General features: G+C 39.0%; 1 protein-coding gene across 3 annotated transcripts in view; it reads right to left on the bottom strand.

Moving 5' to 3' along the window:
- Positions 1-268: 268 nt before the first annotated feature.
- Positions 269-18,047, bottom strand: part of NCBP3 (nuclear cap binding subunit 3) — a 32,133-nt gene continuing 14,354 nt past the window's right edge. The window contains exons 4-14 of one of the 3 annotated variants that reach the window (XM_042965553.1): positions 14,931-15,056; positions 12,819-12,947; positions 12,536-12,612; positions 11,684-11,792; positions 8,276-8,375; positions 7,879-7,982; positions 5,807-6,104; positions 4,105-4,259; positions 2,441-2,602; positions 1,244-1,406; positions 269-778 (exon numbers count right to left, since the gene is read on the bottom strand). In XM_042965553.1, coding sequence (XP_042821487.1) covers positions 670-778; positions 1,244-1,406; positions 2,441-2,602; positions 4,105-4,259; positions 5,807-6,104; positions 7,879-7,982; positions 8,276-8,375; positions 11,684-11,792; positions 12,536-12,612; positions 12,819-12,947; positions 14,931-15,056 — 1,532 coding nt within the window. In that variant the 3' untranslated portion in view covers positions 269-669. Of the gene's footprint in view, positions 1,407-1,697; positions 1,779-2,440; positions 2,603-4,104; positions 4,260-5,806; positions 6,105-7,878; positions 7,983-8,275; positions 8,376-11,683; positions 11,793-12,535; positions 12,613-12,818; positions 12,948-14,930; positions 15,057-18,047 lie in introns of all 3 variants that reach the window. The other 2 variants (XM_042965555.1, XM_042965554.1) reach the window with 2 other exon arrangements.

Raw genomic sequence — 18,047 nt, 5'->3', positions numbered from 1 at the left:
TTTAGAAATAAACAAGAAATAAACAAACTAAAATTTCCACAACTATGATCTTATTAGCCAGTTTTAAAGATAACTTCAGGTGCCAGAACTTGGAAATAGAATAAATACCAACGTATCACTTCTGAAGTGATAATAAACAACAGGACCCCATCTCTGATGGATGGATTTTTTTTTCCTACAGTGGCCAAAAAACAAGTTGAATTCTATATACAACAGACAGACTATACAATTAGGATCATTTAAAAATAATGAGACTCCTCTCTTTGCCTTCTTCCAAAGTATATAATATATATTTAACAGCACACATAAGACACCACTTGAGCTTCCCTTGTAGCCAACAGGAAGTATTTTCACATATAAAAATTAAAAATTTTAACTTTTAAATCATTAATATTTTTAAACATAATACAGACTTAAAAACTGTTCAACATTAACCCATGACCCCACCCCTAGCACAAAAGTCCACCCCAAATCCAGAAGTCACAGTTTTTTGTTCCTAAAAATCCCACAGCACTGAACTTGATCTTCACTTCAAGCTGATTGCTACGAAGAGGCCCCTAACAGAAATCCCCAGGAAGGAATGGAAGCACGATCGACGCTGCATCTCTTATCTACCTGGGCGGCACTGGTGCACCTCTGTAGTCAGGTCCATGAGATTCGGCCCCGACACTAGGGTCCTGGAAGGGTGAGCTGGCAGCTTCCCTCATCTTCCCCCTCGAAGGCTGTCCAATAAGCACCTGGGAATTGACTTTTCTTGGGAAAAGGGTGCTGGTAACAGCTGTCAGGGCCAAGGCAATAGTGAGAAGTTCAGTTCTCTGCTCTTTGGATGAACTGTGTAAAACATTTCTTTAAAAGACACAATGTTAAAAATATTAAGAAAAACGTCTACAAAATCTGGAGGGCTGCCTTTCCTCAAAGGGTAAAGCTTGTGGGATAGTGGGAAAAAAGTTGAGGGCCCAGAACTCTAACTCTGCAGCAAAAGATAGATGCCCTTCAAAACACGTCACATTCTTAATATGTCTTGCTGAAGTAGCAAGAGCTGAGGGTGACTGTGTAAGAGCAGGAGAGGCGCCAACTCCTGCAGGGGGAGGGAGGGAAGGTTCCTACTGTGCACCCCACCCTGCACGAGAATGTCAGACTTTAGGGCAGCTGCCATTGGCCCCAAGGGCATCAGGACTCTGCCTCTGAACCAGAGCTGCTTTCCCGACTAACTTCAATCTGGAGAGATGGTAAGTTATCTAACCGGCTCTTCTTTTGGCGAGACTGTTCTTTCTCCTTTATCAGAGCCCCCCATGCCCTTTGCAGCTCAGAGTCGTCTTCCTCAGTGCCCGGTGTTCTGTGATCCACCTTCTTCGTGTTCTTTTCTTTGGTCTTGGGTGCAGATCCTAAGCGAGTCCATAAACTACCTGTTTGGGTGAGAAGGCATTTCAGTTTTGGTGGTCAATGCTGAGAAGCAGGGGCACTGCCAACAACCTAATGTGCAAGAAACACGGGGGAGGGGGTCTGTGGCTCTTGGAACCTTTGTGCAGTGCTGGGAAGGTTATCTCCTTTCCCTGGCTATAGTCCCCTGCCTGCAAAGTGAGGGATCTGGACCCAATGGGAGACTCTCACAGCTAGGGACATGTGCCTCCCATATGCGTATCAGAATCACCTGCAAGGCTACTTATGCTACATCTCCCCTCCCTGGTGAAACTCACCATTCAGTGTAGAGCTTCATTCTGCCGGGAGCGGGCCATTCCCAGATCATTCCCAGCTATAAATTCTGCAAAGTGAGGGACCTGCTACACTGTAAACTTTCAGAGATTTGGCCCAATATCTATTCATTTTTAAAATATACTTTATTAATATCTCACAATAGAGAAATATGCGTTTAGAATTTCATAGCATACTATAAGGCAATTAAACATTTTATTTATAAAGAATTTTAACAATATGTGGGGCACCGGGGTGGCTCGGTCAGTTAAGCCTCTGACTTCGGCTCAGGTCGTGATCTCACGGTTCATGAGTTCCAGCCCCGCATCAGGCTCTCTGCTGTCAGCACAGCTGTCCCCCTCTCTCTGTCCCTCCCCTGCTCACGCTCTCTCTCAAAAATGAACATTAAAAATATTAAAAAAAAAAAAAAAAGAACTTAACAATGTGGAAAAATGATCACAATAAAATGAAGAAAGCAGGTTATGTATATGGACAAAGACTTTAATGGAGACTTAAGACTAAAAAGTATTTGTGCTAAACAGAAAGAACCAAGGCTGGTTTTGTTTTTTTCTATTTTCTACATTTCCTATACTGTTATTATTACAATTATGACAATGACTATAACAGAAGAGGAAAAATAATTTAATTTTGACATATGCTATTTCCTGCCTTCAACTAACAAAGTATTTCTATGCTATAGTCTGCTCTTACCCAATTCCTATCTCCTTCAGTTTTAAGTGTTACCAACCTGATTTCTTCTCCCGAGTATCAGAGTAGAGGCCTTTAACATCTTGCCTGGGAACACCCAGTCTACTATGTACATCAGAAAAAGGCTCTCTCCGAAAGACTGGGTTACTACTAAAAGCCTTTTCTGGAGAATATGGTCTTTTTCCTAACCGCTGGCGTATATCTAAAAGAAGAAAAAAAAGTATTACTGTGACCAAGCTTGTGTGCTTTGTTATTCATACTGTCAACCTGAGATCTCGACAGGACCTAGTGCCAAATCTCCCCAAAGGAGGACAAAGAGCCTGACAAAATCAAGCTTCTAAAATTCTTCTGTGTAATCAGTCTGGATTCCCCTAGGAAAGTGCAGACATAGGGGCTTTCAATGGAAAAAAAGCCTCTCAGCTGACTGCTCCAGAAAGGAATTTCTGAGGCAGAATCAGCTGTTTGGTTTTTTAGTTTTTGTTTTTTTGTTTTTAGTAGAACCAAGTATACCAAAGAATTTCCAAACATCTCAGCTAACAATACTATAAGTTCCCTGAGGGCAGAAGCCACAGTCTTTGAACATATAAGGAATTTTTAATAAACTTATTACATTTAACAATAAATGTAACAAGATGGCTAAAACCCAAAGGATCAAGAGAAGATATTCCAAATCAAATTTGCTTTTCCTCCCTCCCATCCCTCCGAAGTCTGTCCTGTTGAGTTCCCTCTAACAATACGCAGCAGCAGCAGCAGCAGCAGCAGCAGCAGCAGCAGCAACAATAGGTTTATTCGCAAGTCATTGGGGTTTTTACCCATCCTGCTAATTGTCTCACAGAGCAGCATTCCCAACTTTCTGGTTCCTCAGGGCTGAGCCCTTTGGCTCCTTTCCCTTTGCTCCCTTCTTCCCAATGCTGAGTCTTCTATCTTCACAAAGTTTGATGTTCTCATCCATTCCGTCTCTACTTTCCCTGATCTAGTTCAGGTCCTTGTTACTTATTTAAATCTCTACCCTACCCTACCTGGCCACAAAATTATCTTTCTAAAATAGATATAAGATTAGGTTATCTCCCACATCAAAAAACTAGGTTTGCCAACTGAGATCCCACACCACCGCTACCAAGGCCTTGCACTAAAGCCACTTCCTCTGAGAAGCCTTCCACAATTCCCTCAGTAGACTCCCTCCCTCCGTGTGCCCACTGCCCACTGCTTACAGACCTATGAGAATACTTACACTCTGCTGTGGGGTGGGATTACCTGAATATGCACACTCACGTTACTACATCTGAGTCCTAGGATGACTCGGCAGACCCTCCAAAGATTCTAACACTCCCAGCACCTACCCCTGGCACACAGCAGGCATGCCCAAGTACCCACTCTATGTGTATTTGCACATACATACTATCTAGTTCAAATTCTTAACCATTTACACAACAACCCAATTTCTATTATCCTTATGTATGAAGTATATCAATGACATTCAGAGCAAAATAATTGTTTGGGACAAAAATATTGAAAGCCAGTATTGTAAAAGTATGATTATGTTCCATGTCTTAAGGTTCCAATGCCTAACCAAAAATTTAGAAGTGATGAAGCAGGATAACTAAATCAGTTCACTAATGGCAATGTTTTAACCAAGGACTTATCTCTGCCTGAATTCACTTTCTGGAGCTCAGAATGAAGCTGAGAAATGCAAATGAATACTACCTGATTTAGTATTGCTGCCTGGTGGCCGTGGACGTGTGTGCTGACGTTTTTCATCTAACAGATGTCGGACATCTACAAATTTCTCAGTCGGTAACTTGTTACCGATTCGGTTTTTGATATTGCTTGTGGATACAGTATCTGCCCTCATGGAGTTCCTTAAAAAAAAAAAAAAAGGCACAATTAACCAACTTCAACTGTGGGACAACGCCTATGCAACAATCTCATATACTTTGGAGAAAACTTAAGATACCCAATTTAATATACCAAATATTCACTCACAAATACCATACACCAATAATTATTTGCTTATAAAAATCATGATCAGCTTGCTACAGAGAGACTAGTCAGGGCAAATAGGTTCCTGAGTTTTCCAGGGTGGTTTCCACAAATGATACCTGTAAACTATCACAGAATGTATAATTACAAGTTCCCTCCCTTCTGAGACAAACATTAAGTAAGGCCTGCAAAGCGCTCAGGGATCTCTGTTCATGCAGGCTGTGATTTCACAGTAGTCAAGATACAAGAGGATCTATAATCTCTTTCTTTAAAGAGCAGACTTCTCTGTCAAAGACATCTGCTACCATGCACCAGCATTATTCTGACAGCATTCAACACTGGAAAGTTCTCTAAAAACTAAAAATAAGGATGTGAACAAAGTCATACAAACAAACCAGATTGAACTGTTTTTCCTTTCCCCAAACACACCACCAAGTACACTTAGGGAGAGCAACTCTAGACCCCAACCAACCCTTTGAGCTGTACATCTGCCCTCAGGAATCTGCTCATCCCCACTAGTCATCAAAGAAATACACATTAAAATAAATTTTTTTTTTTTTTTTTTTTTGGCCCACAAAATTAGCAAAAAGTAGAGAGTGATAAGTTTGGCAAGTATATAAGTAATAGGTTATAAAGTGAGTAAAACCCTTCTGCAAAGATATTTAGCAACACCACATTTTTAAACACACATATTGTTTTGTACGATAACTGGAATTCAAGAAATTTAATTAGTGCAACAGTAAGAAAATAGAAACCTAAATGTCCATCAATAAGGGACCGGTTAAATAAATCATGCTCCTTTCAAACAATGGACTACATCTGGGTGAAAAATAACAGAGGTGTATATATAATATATGAAATGGAAAAAGCACACTGTAAAACAATATAAATCCAACTTCATTTTTGAAGAAATATATTTCTCCGTGTGTTATGTATACACATAAAATTAGCAGGAAAATTATTCATTCAATTGCTTAGTCGCTATTTTAGGAGAGATTGAAACCATGGGTGATTTTCACTTAATATACTAACATTTTTATAACAAGGAATCAATTGTGTATTTAAAGAAACAAATGGATGCTTTTATTCAAATTCTTCATAAGACTGAAATTAGAACAGATAAAAGTGACTATAAAATTAAGAGGAGCTAAGAGGAAGTTAGGAATTAGTATTCAAAATCAAATTAAAAGCAAATGGCTCAGTCAGCTGAGTGTCTGACTTCAGCTCAGGTCATGATCTCGCGGTTTGTGAGTTCAAGCCCCACATCGGTCTCTGTGCTATCAGTGCAGAGCCTGTCTCAGATCCTCTGTCTCCCTCTCTCTCTGCCCCTCCTTCCCTCTCTCAAAAATAAATAAACATAAAAAAAAAATTTTAATTAAAAAAATCAAATTAAAAGCTCGCATTGATAAAAAGAAAAGGCTTTTACCTAATATTTTTCAACTGAGATTCCACTTCATCAGCGTACATGGTCATTTTCATGCTTTTCTTTGGTGAAGGAGTAGAAATCATTTTCAGTTCTAGATCATAGTCCATTTCATCGGAGTCTGAACTGCTGGCACTGGACTGCCTCGATGTGCTCCGCTCCCGGGTCTGCTTGAGAGCTGGGAGCTCCTCGTGGTACTCTACCACCACTCTGTCATCTGCATCCATGTCCTGGTCTTCCTCCTCCTCCTCCTCCTCCTCTTCCTCCTCTTCAATGGGTTCCTCCGGAACATTTACTAGTCCTAAGAAATTTAACCAAGAAACATTAGGAAAAGTATTAAAACTAACAAATCTGATTTTCTGCTCTACACTGGTGGCCTTTTTTAAAAAGGTGGGGTTCCCACGCCTGAGATCTTACTGGAGCATTATCTACATTAGTGCCAACCCAGTTGCTATTCCGATATCTACAACAGAAAAATGGCTAGGTAAAGTATGATCTAGCAAGCTGACGGATATTATAAAATTACCTACAATCTAGTCGACTGTCGTTATTCATGAGTTCTATATTTGCAAATCTGCCAAATTTATTTGTAACTCCAAAATCCACACTCACAGTGCTTTCATGATCATTTGTGGACACATGCAGAATGGCAAAAAAACCAGACAGGCATATTCCCAGCTGAGGTCAAACGAGGCAACACTCTGCCTTCATGGTTCAGGTCTCATACTATACACAAGTATCCTTTTTGCAGACTATTAAGTGTCATGTTTTTCATATTTTTGAGGCTTTTGTTGGTGATTTCACTGTTGAAAAGGGCTTCCAAGTGTAGTTCCAAAGCTGTCTAGTGTTTCTAAGCTCAAGAAAGCTGTGATATGCCTTATAGAGAAAATACGTGTTAAATAAGCTTTGTTCAAGCATGAGTTAAAGTGCTGTTGGCCGTGAGCCCAATGTTAATGAATCAATAATATGTATTAAATGTCTTTAAACAGAAACACACATCAGACAAGGTTATATATTGATCAGCTGATGGAAATGGTGTGACCAGAGTCTCTGAATGGTTTAGTATTCACTATATCAATTGTCACAGTGACTTTATAGCACATAACCACTGTGAACAATGAAAATGAATTCTAACTTCAAAGTTCATGAGAAGATGCTCACAAGTGGAGGACTATAAAATATATGTTCGTAGCGATTATATTTATTATGAAGAGACAAATAGGAAAAATGTAAAATTAAATCAGTTGTTATATTAGAGTGCTAGAATTATGGGCAATTTGCTTTTTAATTTCTTTAGTAATATATACATAAAGATTATAAAAATATCTTAGAGTAACTGAAATTAGAAGCCTATAACTGTGTAATAGAAAAGTATGTGCATTTTTAAGATGCAGATTTCAAATATACAATTTTGGATATACACATAAAATAAAAACGATAGACTTCACCTCTCCTTGTCCCTGTCACAATGATAAACATGTATGCATGTTATCCCATGTTTGTATGCTAACTTAGTTCTCAAAGCATGTAGAAGATTTCACATCTTTAGATTCAAAATAAAAACAAATCTTTATAAAACATAATGAAAATGGTTCTTCTATAATAAGCACCAAAGAAAGAAAGGAAGGAACAAACGAACAAACGAAATGAAACCCAGGTCATGATATCTCATTTAGCTGAGGCATTCGTGTGCATGAGCCAATAAGCATAAAACACCAGACACAGCAGCCTATTTTCATCATCAGACAAAATAAAATCAAGTCATCTGATAAATTTTTTTCATTCAGCTTTTGATATTAATAGAAAAATTAGATTCTTACAAAAAATTTTCACTTTTTCCTATGTCACATTTGGCCTTTTTTTGTTAGAACAGCTTTCATAAAATCATTTGACCTCTTTTGTATGGGCAATTTAAAATTAATTGTGACTTGACTTACTTTCCTATATGTTGGCAGAGGGTGAGGGCAAGGAAGAGAGGATGATAAAGTTTGGAACCTTAAAAGACTGTATTAAGAATAAGAATATGATTTCGGGAGCCAAACATGTGTCTACCCAAGAGCTGAGCAGGCAACTACCGGAATGTCGGTGTTTATAGGACGTCAAGCCAACGTCATCCCCAATCAGGGCTCTCTTCTTGATCACATCCCGCTGAATGCGACGGGAATGATACCTTCGCTTCCTGCAACGTTCCAAAATAAGCACATGATCAAAAACCAACAAGAAGGACTCTGAAATCCACTAACTGAATTCAACTATACACTGATGAAATGTTAGGTACTGAAACAGAGACATTTTACATGAAACTGTAACTCAGCCTTTCATACCATTTACCACAGTTAAGAATCCTGACTCCTTCTTGTCTTCCTTCAAGTCCACACATGGCACTGACACTGCACTGCAGAAGACCAACTGAAGGATTAAGGAAACCTTAAGTACTATTTAAACTACTGTATTTTAAAGTTTTGGACTCACCAAGAATTACTAAGAATTCCTTTCATGCCTCCGTAATTTGGATTCCCGTATTTCATGTAATACTGACTTCTTCTGGCTGCTCCAAGTTCCTTTTTGTCATCTAAAAATTAATTACAACAGTTACCCAGGATTTCCCACTGGTGTGAAGACAATGTTGAATGGTTTAAAAAAATGTCTGCCGGGGAGCCTGGGTGGCTCAGTTGGTTGAGCGTCTGACTTCGGCTCAGGTCATGATCTCACGGTTTGTGAGTTCGGGCTCCACGTCTGGCTCTATGCTAACAGCTCAGAGCCTGGAGCCTGCTTTGGATTCTGTGTCTCCCTCTTCCACCCCTTCCCCCGCTCGCTCGCACTTGCTCTCTCTCTCTCAAAAATAAATAAAGGTAAAAAAAATGTTTTCTGTAGCTGGGATCACATCAGCACAATTTGCCAATAAAAGGGAAAGATGCACTACAAACATTCACTCTCAGTGCCTATAAAAGCACTGCAGTGTTCAGGGGGTGGGGCAAAAAACAGAGATGAATGAGGTTAAGCTGTTGTTAAGGAGCTGAATGACCTCACAGAGAAAATACTATTAAAAACGACAACACAGCATACAAGGTTCCAAGAAGCATAGGAGAACTTCAGTCATTAGAGCTGTTCAAAAACTAAAAGGCTTTCTAGATGAGGTAGCTTTTTTACTGGTCCCCTGAAAGGTATTTGTTTCTGAATGACAACACCATAACACAGAATCTAAGTATTAAAGAAACAGATTATACATAATTCCATCTATTTGGTAAACCAGTTTTTCCAATTTATTGTTATGTTCCTCAAAATGGCTTAAAGAAAATAGCCTAGCACCATTTATCTAGAATGCACTCCAATAAGCCACTCAAATGAACACAGAAAAGATCACTTCTGTCAAGTTAAAATGCCAGTTAACAGAAAGAAAAAGTGGGCAGTGATCTTTCATAACATAAACATCTCTGATGGCTTTCATAACATAAACATCTCTGATGTTTTCATCATAAACATAACATAACATAACTTTCATAACATAAACATCTCTGATGGCTCCTAGGGCACTCACTGACTGCAAAGGATGAAAACCAGTGCGAATGTATCCATCCAGTACTACAAGTAAACAGTGGCACAAGCTAGTATGTACACCCTTCAGAAAGACATGCCCACCAGCTCCTTGGAGAAATGGCTGATTCCAGATCTGGGACAGGAAAAGTACAAGTTGAGTCTGGGAAAACAACATGTTTCACTGGGCCACAAAGTAAGAAATTGCTCAAAGAATCATGGAGGCATGTCAAAATAACGTAACTTGAAGGAACTCCTCTGGCCCAATTCAAGAACATTTGTAAATCAAACAAATGATACGAATGAATGATAAACCACTGAATAAGACTCATGAGTCTAAACTGATGTAAGTAAATAAACAAATGGGTACAAAAAGAAAGTTCTTCCTTGTAGCAGAATGCCAACTCATAAAGAAATGTAGAATTAAAAAGTCCTCAATGGGTGATAACTGGAAGTATGATGAGCAGAAAGCAGTTCACATAATCTCAAAGTACCTCCCTACAAATTTTAGATTTACAAATGGAAAAACAGGAGAAACCTGACAATCATTACTTTAACCAAGTGAGAAAAGTTAACACCTCCAGAAATGGGACAAATAAATATCATGTGCCTCCTGACACGATGCACTGAAAATGATAACAGCAGCACTTCTGTGGTACTCTTGCGAACACGCACAACCTGATTTAATCATGAGGAGGTAACAGACAAACCAACACTGAGGCAGAGTCGATAAAATAATGAGCCAATACTTTTTTTTTTAATTTTTTTGTTTTTACATTTATTTTTTTTTTCAGAGACAGACAGAGACAGCATGAGCAGGGGAGGGGCAGAGAGAGAGGGAGACACAGAATCAGAAGCAGGCTCCAGGCTCTGAGCTGTCAGCACAGAGCCCGATGCGGGGCTCAAACCCACAAACCGTGAGATCATGACCTGAGCCGAAGTCGGATGCTTAACCAACTGAGCCACCCAGGTGCCCCATTTTTTTTTTTTTTTTTAAACTAGGCTCCATGTCCAGTGCAGAGCCCAACATGGGGCTTGAACTCACGACCCTGAGATCAAGACCTGAGGTGAGATCAAGAGTCGGATTCTTAACTGACTGAGCCACCCAGGCACTCCAAGCCTATACTCTTAAAATATGTCTCAGTCAAGAAAAACAAACCAGAGTACTCCATATTCAAAATTCTTACATATTTTAATGTACACCAAAATCACTGTGCATAAAGAGACTTGCAAACTTAAAAGGCTTGGCGTGACTGAGTGGCTTAGTTGGTTAAGCACCTAACTTCGGCTGAGGTCATGATCTTGCAGTTCGTGAGTTTGAGTCCCACATCAGGTTCTCGGCTGTCCACGCAGAGCCCGCTTTGGATCCTCCATCTTCCTCTCTCTACCCCTCGCCCCCACATGCTCACATGCACACTCTCTTTCTCTCTCTCAAAAATAAATAAAAACATTAAAAAATTTAAGAGGCTTTTAATTGGACTCCTTAGAGAATTAGAGCTGAATGGCACTATTAGCAATGTCCAGGAGGACACTGCTGTGATAAATTTAAAAGTATAATTTAAAAATGTTTTCAGGGGGGCGCCTGGGTGGCTCAGTTGGTTAAACCTCCAACTCCATCTCAGGTCATGATCTCACAGTTCATGAGTTCCAGCCCCACATCGGGCTCTGTGCTGACAGCTCGGAGCCTGGAGCCGGCTTCAGATTCTGTGTCTCCCTCTCTCTCTGCCCCTCACTCACTCACGCCCTGTCTCTGTCTCTGAGAAATGAATAAACCTTAAAAAATAAATAGATAGATAGATAGATAGATAGATAGATAGATAGATAGATAGATAATGTTTTCAGGGACGCCTGGGTGGCTCAGTCAGTTAAGCATCCGACTCTTCATTTTGGCTCAGGTCATGCATGATCTCATGGTTCATGAGTTCAAGCCCTACATTGGGCTCTGCACTGACAGCATGGAGCCTGCTTGGGATTCTCTTTCCCTCTCTTTCTGCCTCTCCCCTGCTCACTCTCTTTCTCTCTCAAAAATAAATAGAAATTTAAAAAAAATGTTTTCATAGTTCAGATGATAATTTGGCTGAAAAACACAGAGGGCAAAGTAGCTTTAACAGAAAATAACTTCCTTTAGGCAAAAATCACAAAAGTATACAAATAGCTAACATTCACTTTCAAAGTCTGAAATTTAACTTAGGCAGCAAGCCATCATTTTACAAGTACAGAATATTATACAGTTTGAATGGACTTTGAGATTACTTGACCGAACTTCCTATTCAAAAGAGAAGGATGTCACTGAAAAATAAATGACTTTGATTAAAACTAAAAATCAATGCCAAGAATCACATTTACCTTTTGTAGCAAATCTCATGAATAACCTATTTCCTTTAGCAAGTTTGTTAGCTGGACGAAGATCGTTTCTTAGCAGAGACTCTTCTTCTACTTGAGACAATGTGTCCAACTTAAGAAAAAAGAGCATTTTCAATATAAACATTAAAGCTTCTTTAATATTTATTCAACAGCAAAGTCACCATTGATTGAGAAAGCATTCTTCAACAATTCTCAAAGCATGACAGCACTGTTCCTCTGAAGCATTGCTAAGTCAGATGTTCTCCCTGAACATTCTAAGAGTCTCCATCATTCTCTATCTGCTTACCCTTCTTTACTTTCCTCCATAGCACTCCTCACTTCCTGACATTATATTACATATCTGTGTATCTGTGCATTCTCTGTCTTCTCCACTAGAATGTATGTTCCAACAGGGGAAGGACTTTGGCTTGATCTATATCCATAGCACCTAGAATTTGGTATATAGCAGGTACTCAATAAATGTTCTTTAAATGAATACACTTTGATATTTCTAACAAAATACATGCTCCATCAGGAAGTAGTCCATCACTTGCTTCTTCTTAATTTTACGGATTAGACAAGTAACACTTCAAAGTATTTCTCAATAAAACCATTTTCTTTTATACAGAAGTATGAGTACAATTCTATGATCTCAAGAAGAATCACTCATTACAGCCACATGAACTGAAAGGCCAGGCACCTGGTGCACCCTCCAAAGGTCTAAAAGTGAAAGCCAGAGGAAGAATGCAACGCACTAAGTCTTTAAGACTTATATAAAAAGACAGCTTTTGCTGTCATATAAAAAGACAGCCTTTTGCACTCAAACCTTTAATATATCTTTGCCCTATTACTAACCTCTATATCACTGGAGTTCTCATCTTCAACTTCTCCTTCTTCGGCCTCATCATCATCTGAACTGTCTTCCTGCTTGTCTAAAACATAATGCAAGCGACAAGATGAACCTTAATAACTCCATCTCATGTAATTTAAAAGTTCAAGATTTTCTCCCTCTTTGGATTATCATAGCTTATTTTAGAAACAACTGACAATGAAATGCTATATAATGCTCTGCACAGAAACCCAAACTAACTGTGTAAATAACAGGACTTTTAGCCCAAAAGTCCCTCCTTTGTGTTACCTTTTTTACTTTTCTCAGATGACCTGTCCTCATTGGCATCCCTGCTTCTTATCTTATCCAGGGCTGGCAAAGAGCTCATATTGATAAGGGCTCGTGTGGCTGTCATTTCATCCAGCCAGACAACATTACCTGAAACAAAATGTAAAATAAAACCTGACATCGCATCTAAATGTAAGTTTTTTAAAAACAAAGACTGCAACATGTTCCTTGCTATGGCCTCATCTAGCTACAGATCAGCATCAGTAAATGTACAAACCAACTAATGAAAGAAGTACAGAAAGTGGTAGTAAAATCTCCTTGATAAAATCAGCCTAGAGCTGCATTCCCAAATGGGGTTCCACAAAATAACTGTCAAGTATTCGATGAAAATGGGTTCTGTGTATTAAACGTGCCTGGCTCAGCGAGTGTTACGTAGTGTTAGCAGTTCTGATGATGATGATGATGATGATGATGACGACGACGACGACAAGATGATAACATCAAAACAAATTTGGATTATCCTTCATACTACTGTCCCCTACAGGGAAGCCATCTGCTGTTCCTTATCACTCAAATGTGCTGAATGACTGTTTCCCACTGTAAAGTATGAGTGATGATGGCATCCACAGAATATACAATGGAGGCATGACAGTCACTTGGCTTTGTAGCAACTACTTTAATCTGCTTCTTTAAGCAAGAGAATTTAGCAAGAAAAAGGTGTTGAAAAGTCTTGTAGAAAAGAAATCTGTTTAATTTTGTTTAAAACAGCATTTCTCAAACTAAAGTTACCCTTACATCTTACTTACATCTCAGTTTGGGAAATGAAAGGCTACAGATTCTTTCTCACTTTTGTTATAAATATGCCATGTGGCCTTGGGTAAACAATTTCCCTTCTCTGTTTTTCAGTTCTGATGTACAACATGAGTTAGCAAAACTGTGTAAATCTAATAAGGGTCCCTCCAACTCTAATATCCCTTAGCTATAGTTTTAGTGACTTAGATCAGGAGTTAGCAAACTACAACCTGTAGGCCAAATCCAGTCCACCACCCGTTCATTTATTTATTTGTATTAGTACCAGCTTTATATAGGTATAATTAATGTAAAATAAAGTATACATCCCCCATGTTTTTGTAAAAAAAAATTTCTATGGAAAACAGCCAGGCTCGTTCAATAACATATTGTCTATGGCTGCTTTCATGCTACAATAGCAGAGCTGAACCAACACAACAAAACAAAGACTGTATGGCCTACAAAACCTAAAATATTTACTGTCTAGCCCTTTATAAAAAAAGGTGTGTCAACCTTTTATTTAGATGGTGTAAGTTAAGCAAACGGAAAAATGGAGAAAACTCTTCAATCATGTTTCTTCTTTCAATGAAAACACTGAATCAACATCTTTAAAAGCTTTTTTTTTTTTTTTTTTAATGTTTTATTTATTTTGGAGTGAGAGAGAGGGGCACAGAGGATCCGAAGCAGACTCTGTGCTGATAGCGGTGAGCTCAATGTGGGGTTTGATCCCAAAACTGGGAGACATGACCTGAGCCAAAGTCAGACACTCAACCAACTGAGCCACCCAGGTGCCCCTGAATCAACATCTTCTAAAGAAAGCAGCTGGGAAACCCAGGCAGCTATCCAGGGTACAACCTAGCAGATCAGCAAGCTGATAGTTAAGTAAAGCCAGACTAGAAGTGAGTTAAGACAAGAAGCTGGCAGAGTGGTTACCACAGGTCCTGCCAGGCTTGGAGTGGGCAAGCAAGTAAAAATTACAGCTAGTTCACAAGTTAGAGCAAGCAGGTGAAGTTCCAAAGCAAGTAGGGGTGAGAGGTCTGATACAGTGTCAGAAGGTTCTGGTTCAGTTCTAGCTCAGATACTAAGGCAGAACCAGACATGTGAGTAGCTACATGGGAAGGTGCACTGACAAAAGCTAAAGCCCTGAACACACAGCCCCAAGTCTATACAGTTGGATCCACCCTTTTATTGGGAAATTGTGGGAGTTAAGGAGGCCTCGGTCATGTACATATGACTTAGATGCCAGCATGTAGTCTGAACCATAATCATTCACCATCTGACATGGCAAGAACTCCTAAAATCATAAACAAAAGCATATTCAAAAAAAAACTTGCATGTACTTACAGGAGGTATCATCCAACCATTCAATGTGAGCTGGAGGATATTCTTTAAAATAGGAAAAGATATCCTGGGTACTCATCTCATCTACTCCGCAAATGTAGATTGTCTCCAATCTCACTTTGGGGATTGCTAGAAAAACAAGACACAAAAGAGATGATAGAATTTTCCCACCCACTATTGTACATCCCACAAGTAGTCATTTATGACAGTTCAGATAACATATATTTAGAAAAGAAATATGTTAAAAGAGATGACAATTATTTCAAAAGAAAGGAAATATGACAGAAAGGTAAACTATTTTAATTTTTATCACAAAGCAAGAGCATTAAACAAATGATCTAATTCAGAACAGGCATATTAGGCTGAAAAAGATGAAACAAATGGTGTTGGTAAAATACATGATACCGCTCCCCAGATTAACCTGTAATAATTAAAGCAATACCAAATTCAGCAGGATTACTCCTTGAACTTGACAAGCTGATTCTATAATTTTTAAATGCTTGTCAAAGAGAGATGTGCAATAATAAAGACAATTCCAAAGAGATGTTGCCTCTGAATATAAAGCAAAGTATCAAACTAGAGTAAAGAAATCTTACAAACAATAATAAAATGACAGCCCAAGATAAACATGGACATGAACAGACATTTCACACAAAAGGAAATATAAGTGGTCAATAAACATATAAAAAGGTTGATCTCACTAATGATCAGGAAAATGCACATTAAAACAATACACCAGCTTTCATGGCCCATCTATTGTTTGGTGTAGTCACCTTCATTAATTATCTTAGCTAGATCTTCTGGATTATCTGCTGCAGCTTCTACATGCTTGCTGCTTCACTTTGTGCTTTTACATTACAGAATTGGATGGCTTCTTTCCTTAAACCTCATGACCCAACCGCTGCTGCCTTCGAACTTTTCTTCTGCAGTTTCCTCACCTCTCTCAGCTTCACAGAATAGAAGAGAGTCAGGGCCTTCCTTGCTCTGGATTAGGCCTTGGCTTAAGGGAATAGGCTGGTTTGATCTTCTATGCAGACCACAAAACTCTCTCCATATCAGCAATAAGGCTGTTTCACTTATCATTTGTGTGTTCCCTGGAGTAGTACTTTTAATTTCTTTGAGAACTTTTCCTTTGCATTCACAACCTGGCTGTTTGGCACAAGAGCTCCAGTTTTGGCCTGTCTTGGCTTCGGACATGCCTTCCTCACTAAGCTTAATCACATCTAGCTTTTGACTGAAAGTGAGGGAAGTGGATCCTCCTTTCACTTAGACACTTAGAGGCCATTGTAAGGGTCATTAATTGGCCTAATTTCAATACTGTTGTGTCTCAGGGAATGGGGACTCAAGGACAGGGAGAGAAACAAGAGACCAGCCAGTTGGTGGAGCAGTCAGAATACACACAACACTTACCAAAGTTCTCCATCTTATAAGGGAGTGGTTCGTGGCATCCCCAAACAATTACGACAGTAACATCAAGATCACTGATCAGGGATCACCAAAACAAATACAATAATAATGAAAAAGTTTGAAATATTGCAAGAATTATCAAAATGTGACACAGAGATACAAAGTGAGAAAACACTATTGGAAAAATGGCACCAACAGACTTGCTCAACACAGGGTTGCTACAAACCTTTAATTTGTTTAAAAAAAAAAAAAAAAGAGCAACATCTGCAAAGTGCAATAAAGTGAAGTGCGATGAAACGAGGTGTGCCTTGCAATGTGACGACATGAAAAAATTAAAATATAAACACCATCATACACTTTCTAAGGGTATGTATTTGTGAACACAAAGACCTAGAAAAAGGCTGGTATAATTCACACTGATAACAGCTGTTACTGCTGGGGAAGAAGAAAGGCTGACTGCTATAGTCAAGAAGGAACCTAAAGACCTGTATTCTGAAAACTGTAAAACACTAAGGAAAGAAATTCAAGATGGCACAAAGAAATGGAAAGACATCCCATGCTCATGAGTTGGAAGAACAAATACTGTTAAAATGTCTATTAGCCAAAGCAATCTACAAATTTAAAGCAATTCCTATCAAAATAACAACATAATTTTTCACAGAACTAGAACAAACAATCCTAAAATTTGTATGGAACCACAAAAGACCTCAAATACCCAGAGCAATCTTGAAAAGCTAAAAAACAAGAAGTATCACAATTCCAGATTCATTTACATTACAAAGCAGTAGTAATTAAAACAGTATAGTACCAGGCACCTGGGTGGCTCAGGCTCTTGATTTCCACTCAGGTCATGATTTCATGGTCGTGAGATCGAGCCCCACGTTGGGCTCCATGCTCATTGGGGATTCTCTCTCTCCTTCTCTCTGCCCTTCCCCTGCTAGTGTGTGCACGCTCTCTCTCTCTCTCAAATAAACAAACATTTAAAAAAAAAAAAAAAAGAGGGGTGCCTGGGTGGCTCAGTTGGTTAAACATTCAACTCTTGATTTTAGCTCAGGTCATGATCTCACAGTTCATGAGTCTGAGCTCTGCATCCAGCTCTGCACAGGCAGGGCAGAGCCTGCTTGGGATTCTTTCTCTCTTTCCCTCTCTCTCTGCCCCTCCCCTGCTCATGCGCTCTCTCTTCTCTCTCTCAAAATAAATAAACATTATAAAAAAAAAAAAGAGTACACGTATCATGATGAGATAAAATAAAACAAAAGCCAGAACCCCCTCCCCCCCGCAAAAAGGAATCTCAGCTTTACCAGGATCATGTTAATTTTTTACTAAATACTTTAAACACTTAATCTTCATAGTTGTGAAATACACAAACATATCAGTAAAAATTTTTTTAAATACCTGTACATCTACCACCTAACCTTATGCTTAATTTCCTAAAAAGATGAGGCACATAAAACATTACATATAAAATTGGGGCCTGTGTAACTCCTCACCCTTCTCTCCCTCCCATCTTTGAAGTAATTCGTCAAGAATTCAATGTCCATTACTCCCAAGTACGTTTTCATGTCAATTTATTTATTTATTTTTTTTTTTGAGAAAGAGAGGATGCGAGGGAGAGTGGCAGCGAGTGGGGGAGAGAATCCCAAGCAGGCTCCATGCTGCCAGCACAGGGCTGGATCTCATGAATCATGAGATCATGACCTGAGCAGAAATCAA

The sequence above is a fragment of the Panthera tigris genome, chromosome E1, assembly GCF_018350195.1.
Source record: "Panthera tigris isolate Pti1 chromosome E1, P.tigris_Pti1_mat1.1, whole genome shotgun sequence".
In the NCBI taxonomy this organism is placed as follows: domain Eukaryota; kingdom Metazoa; phylum Chordata; class Mammalia; order Carnivora; family Felidae; genus Panthera; species Panthera tigris.
The sequence above is the reverse complement of the archived record's forward strand: the minus strand, read 5'-3'. Positions and strand labels throughout refer to the sequence as shown.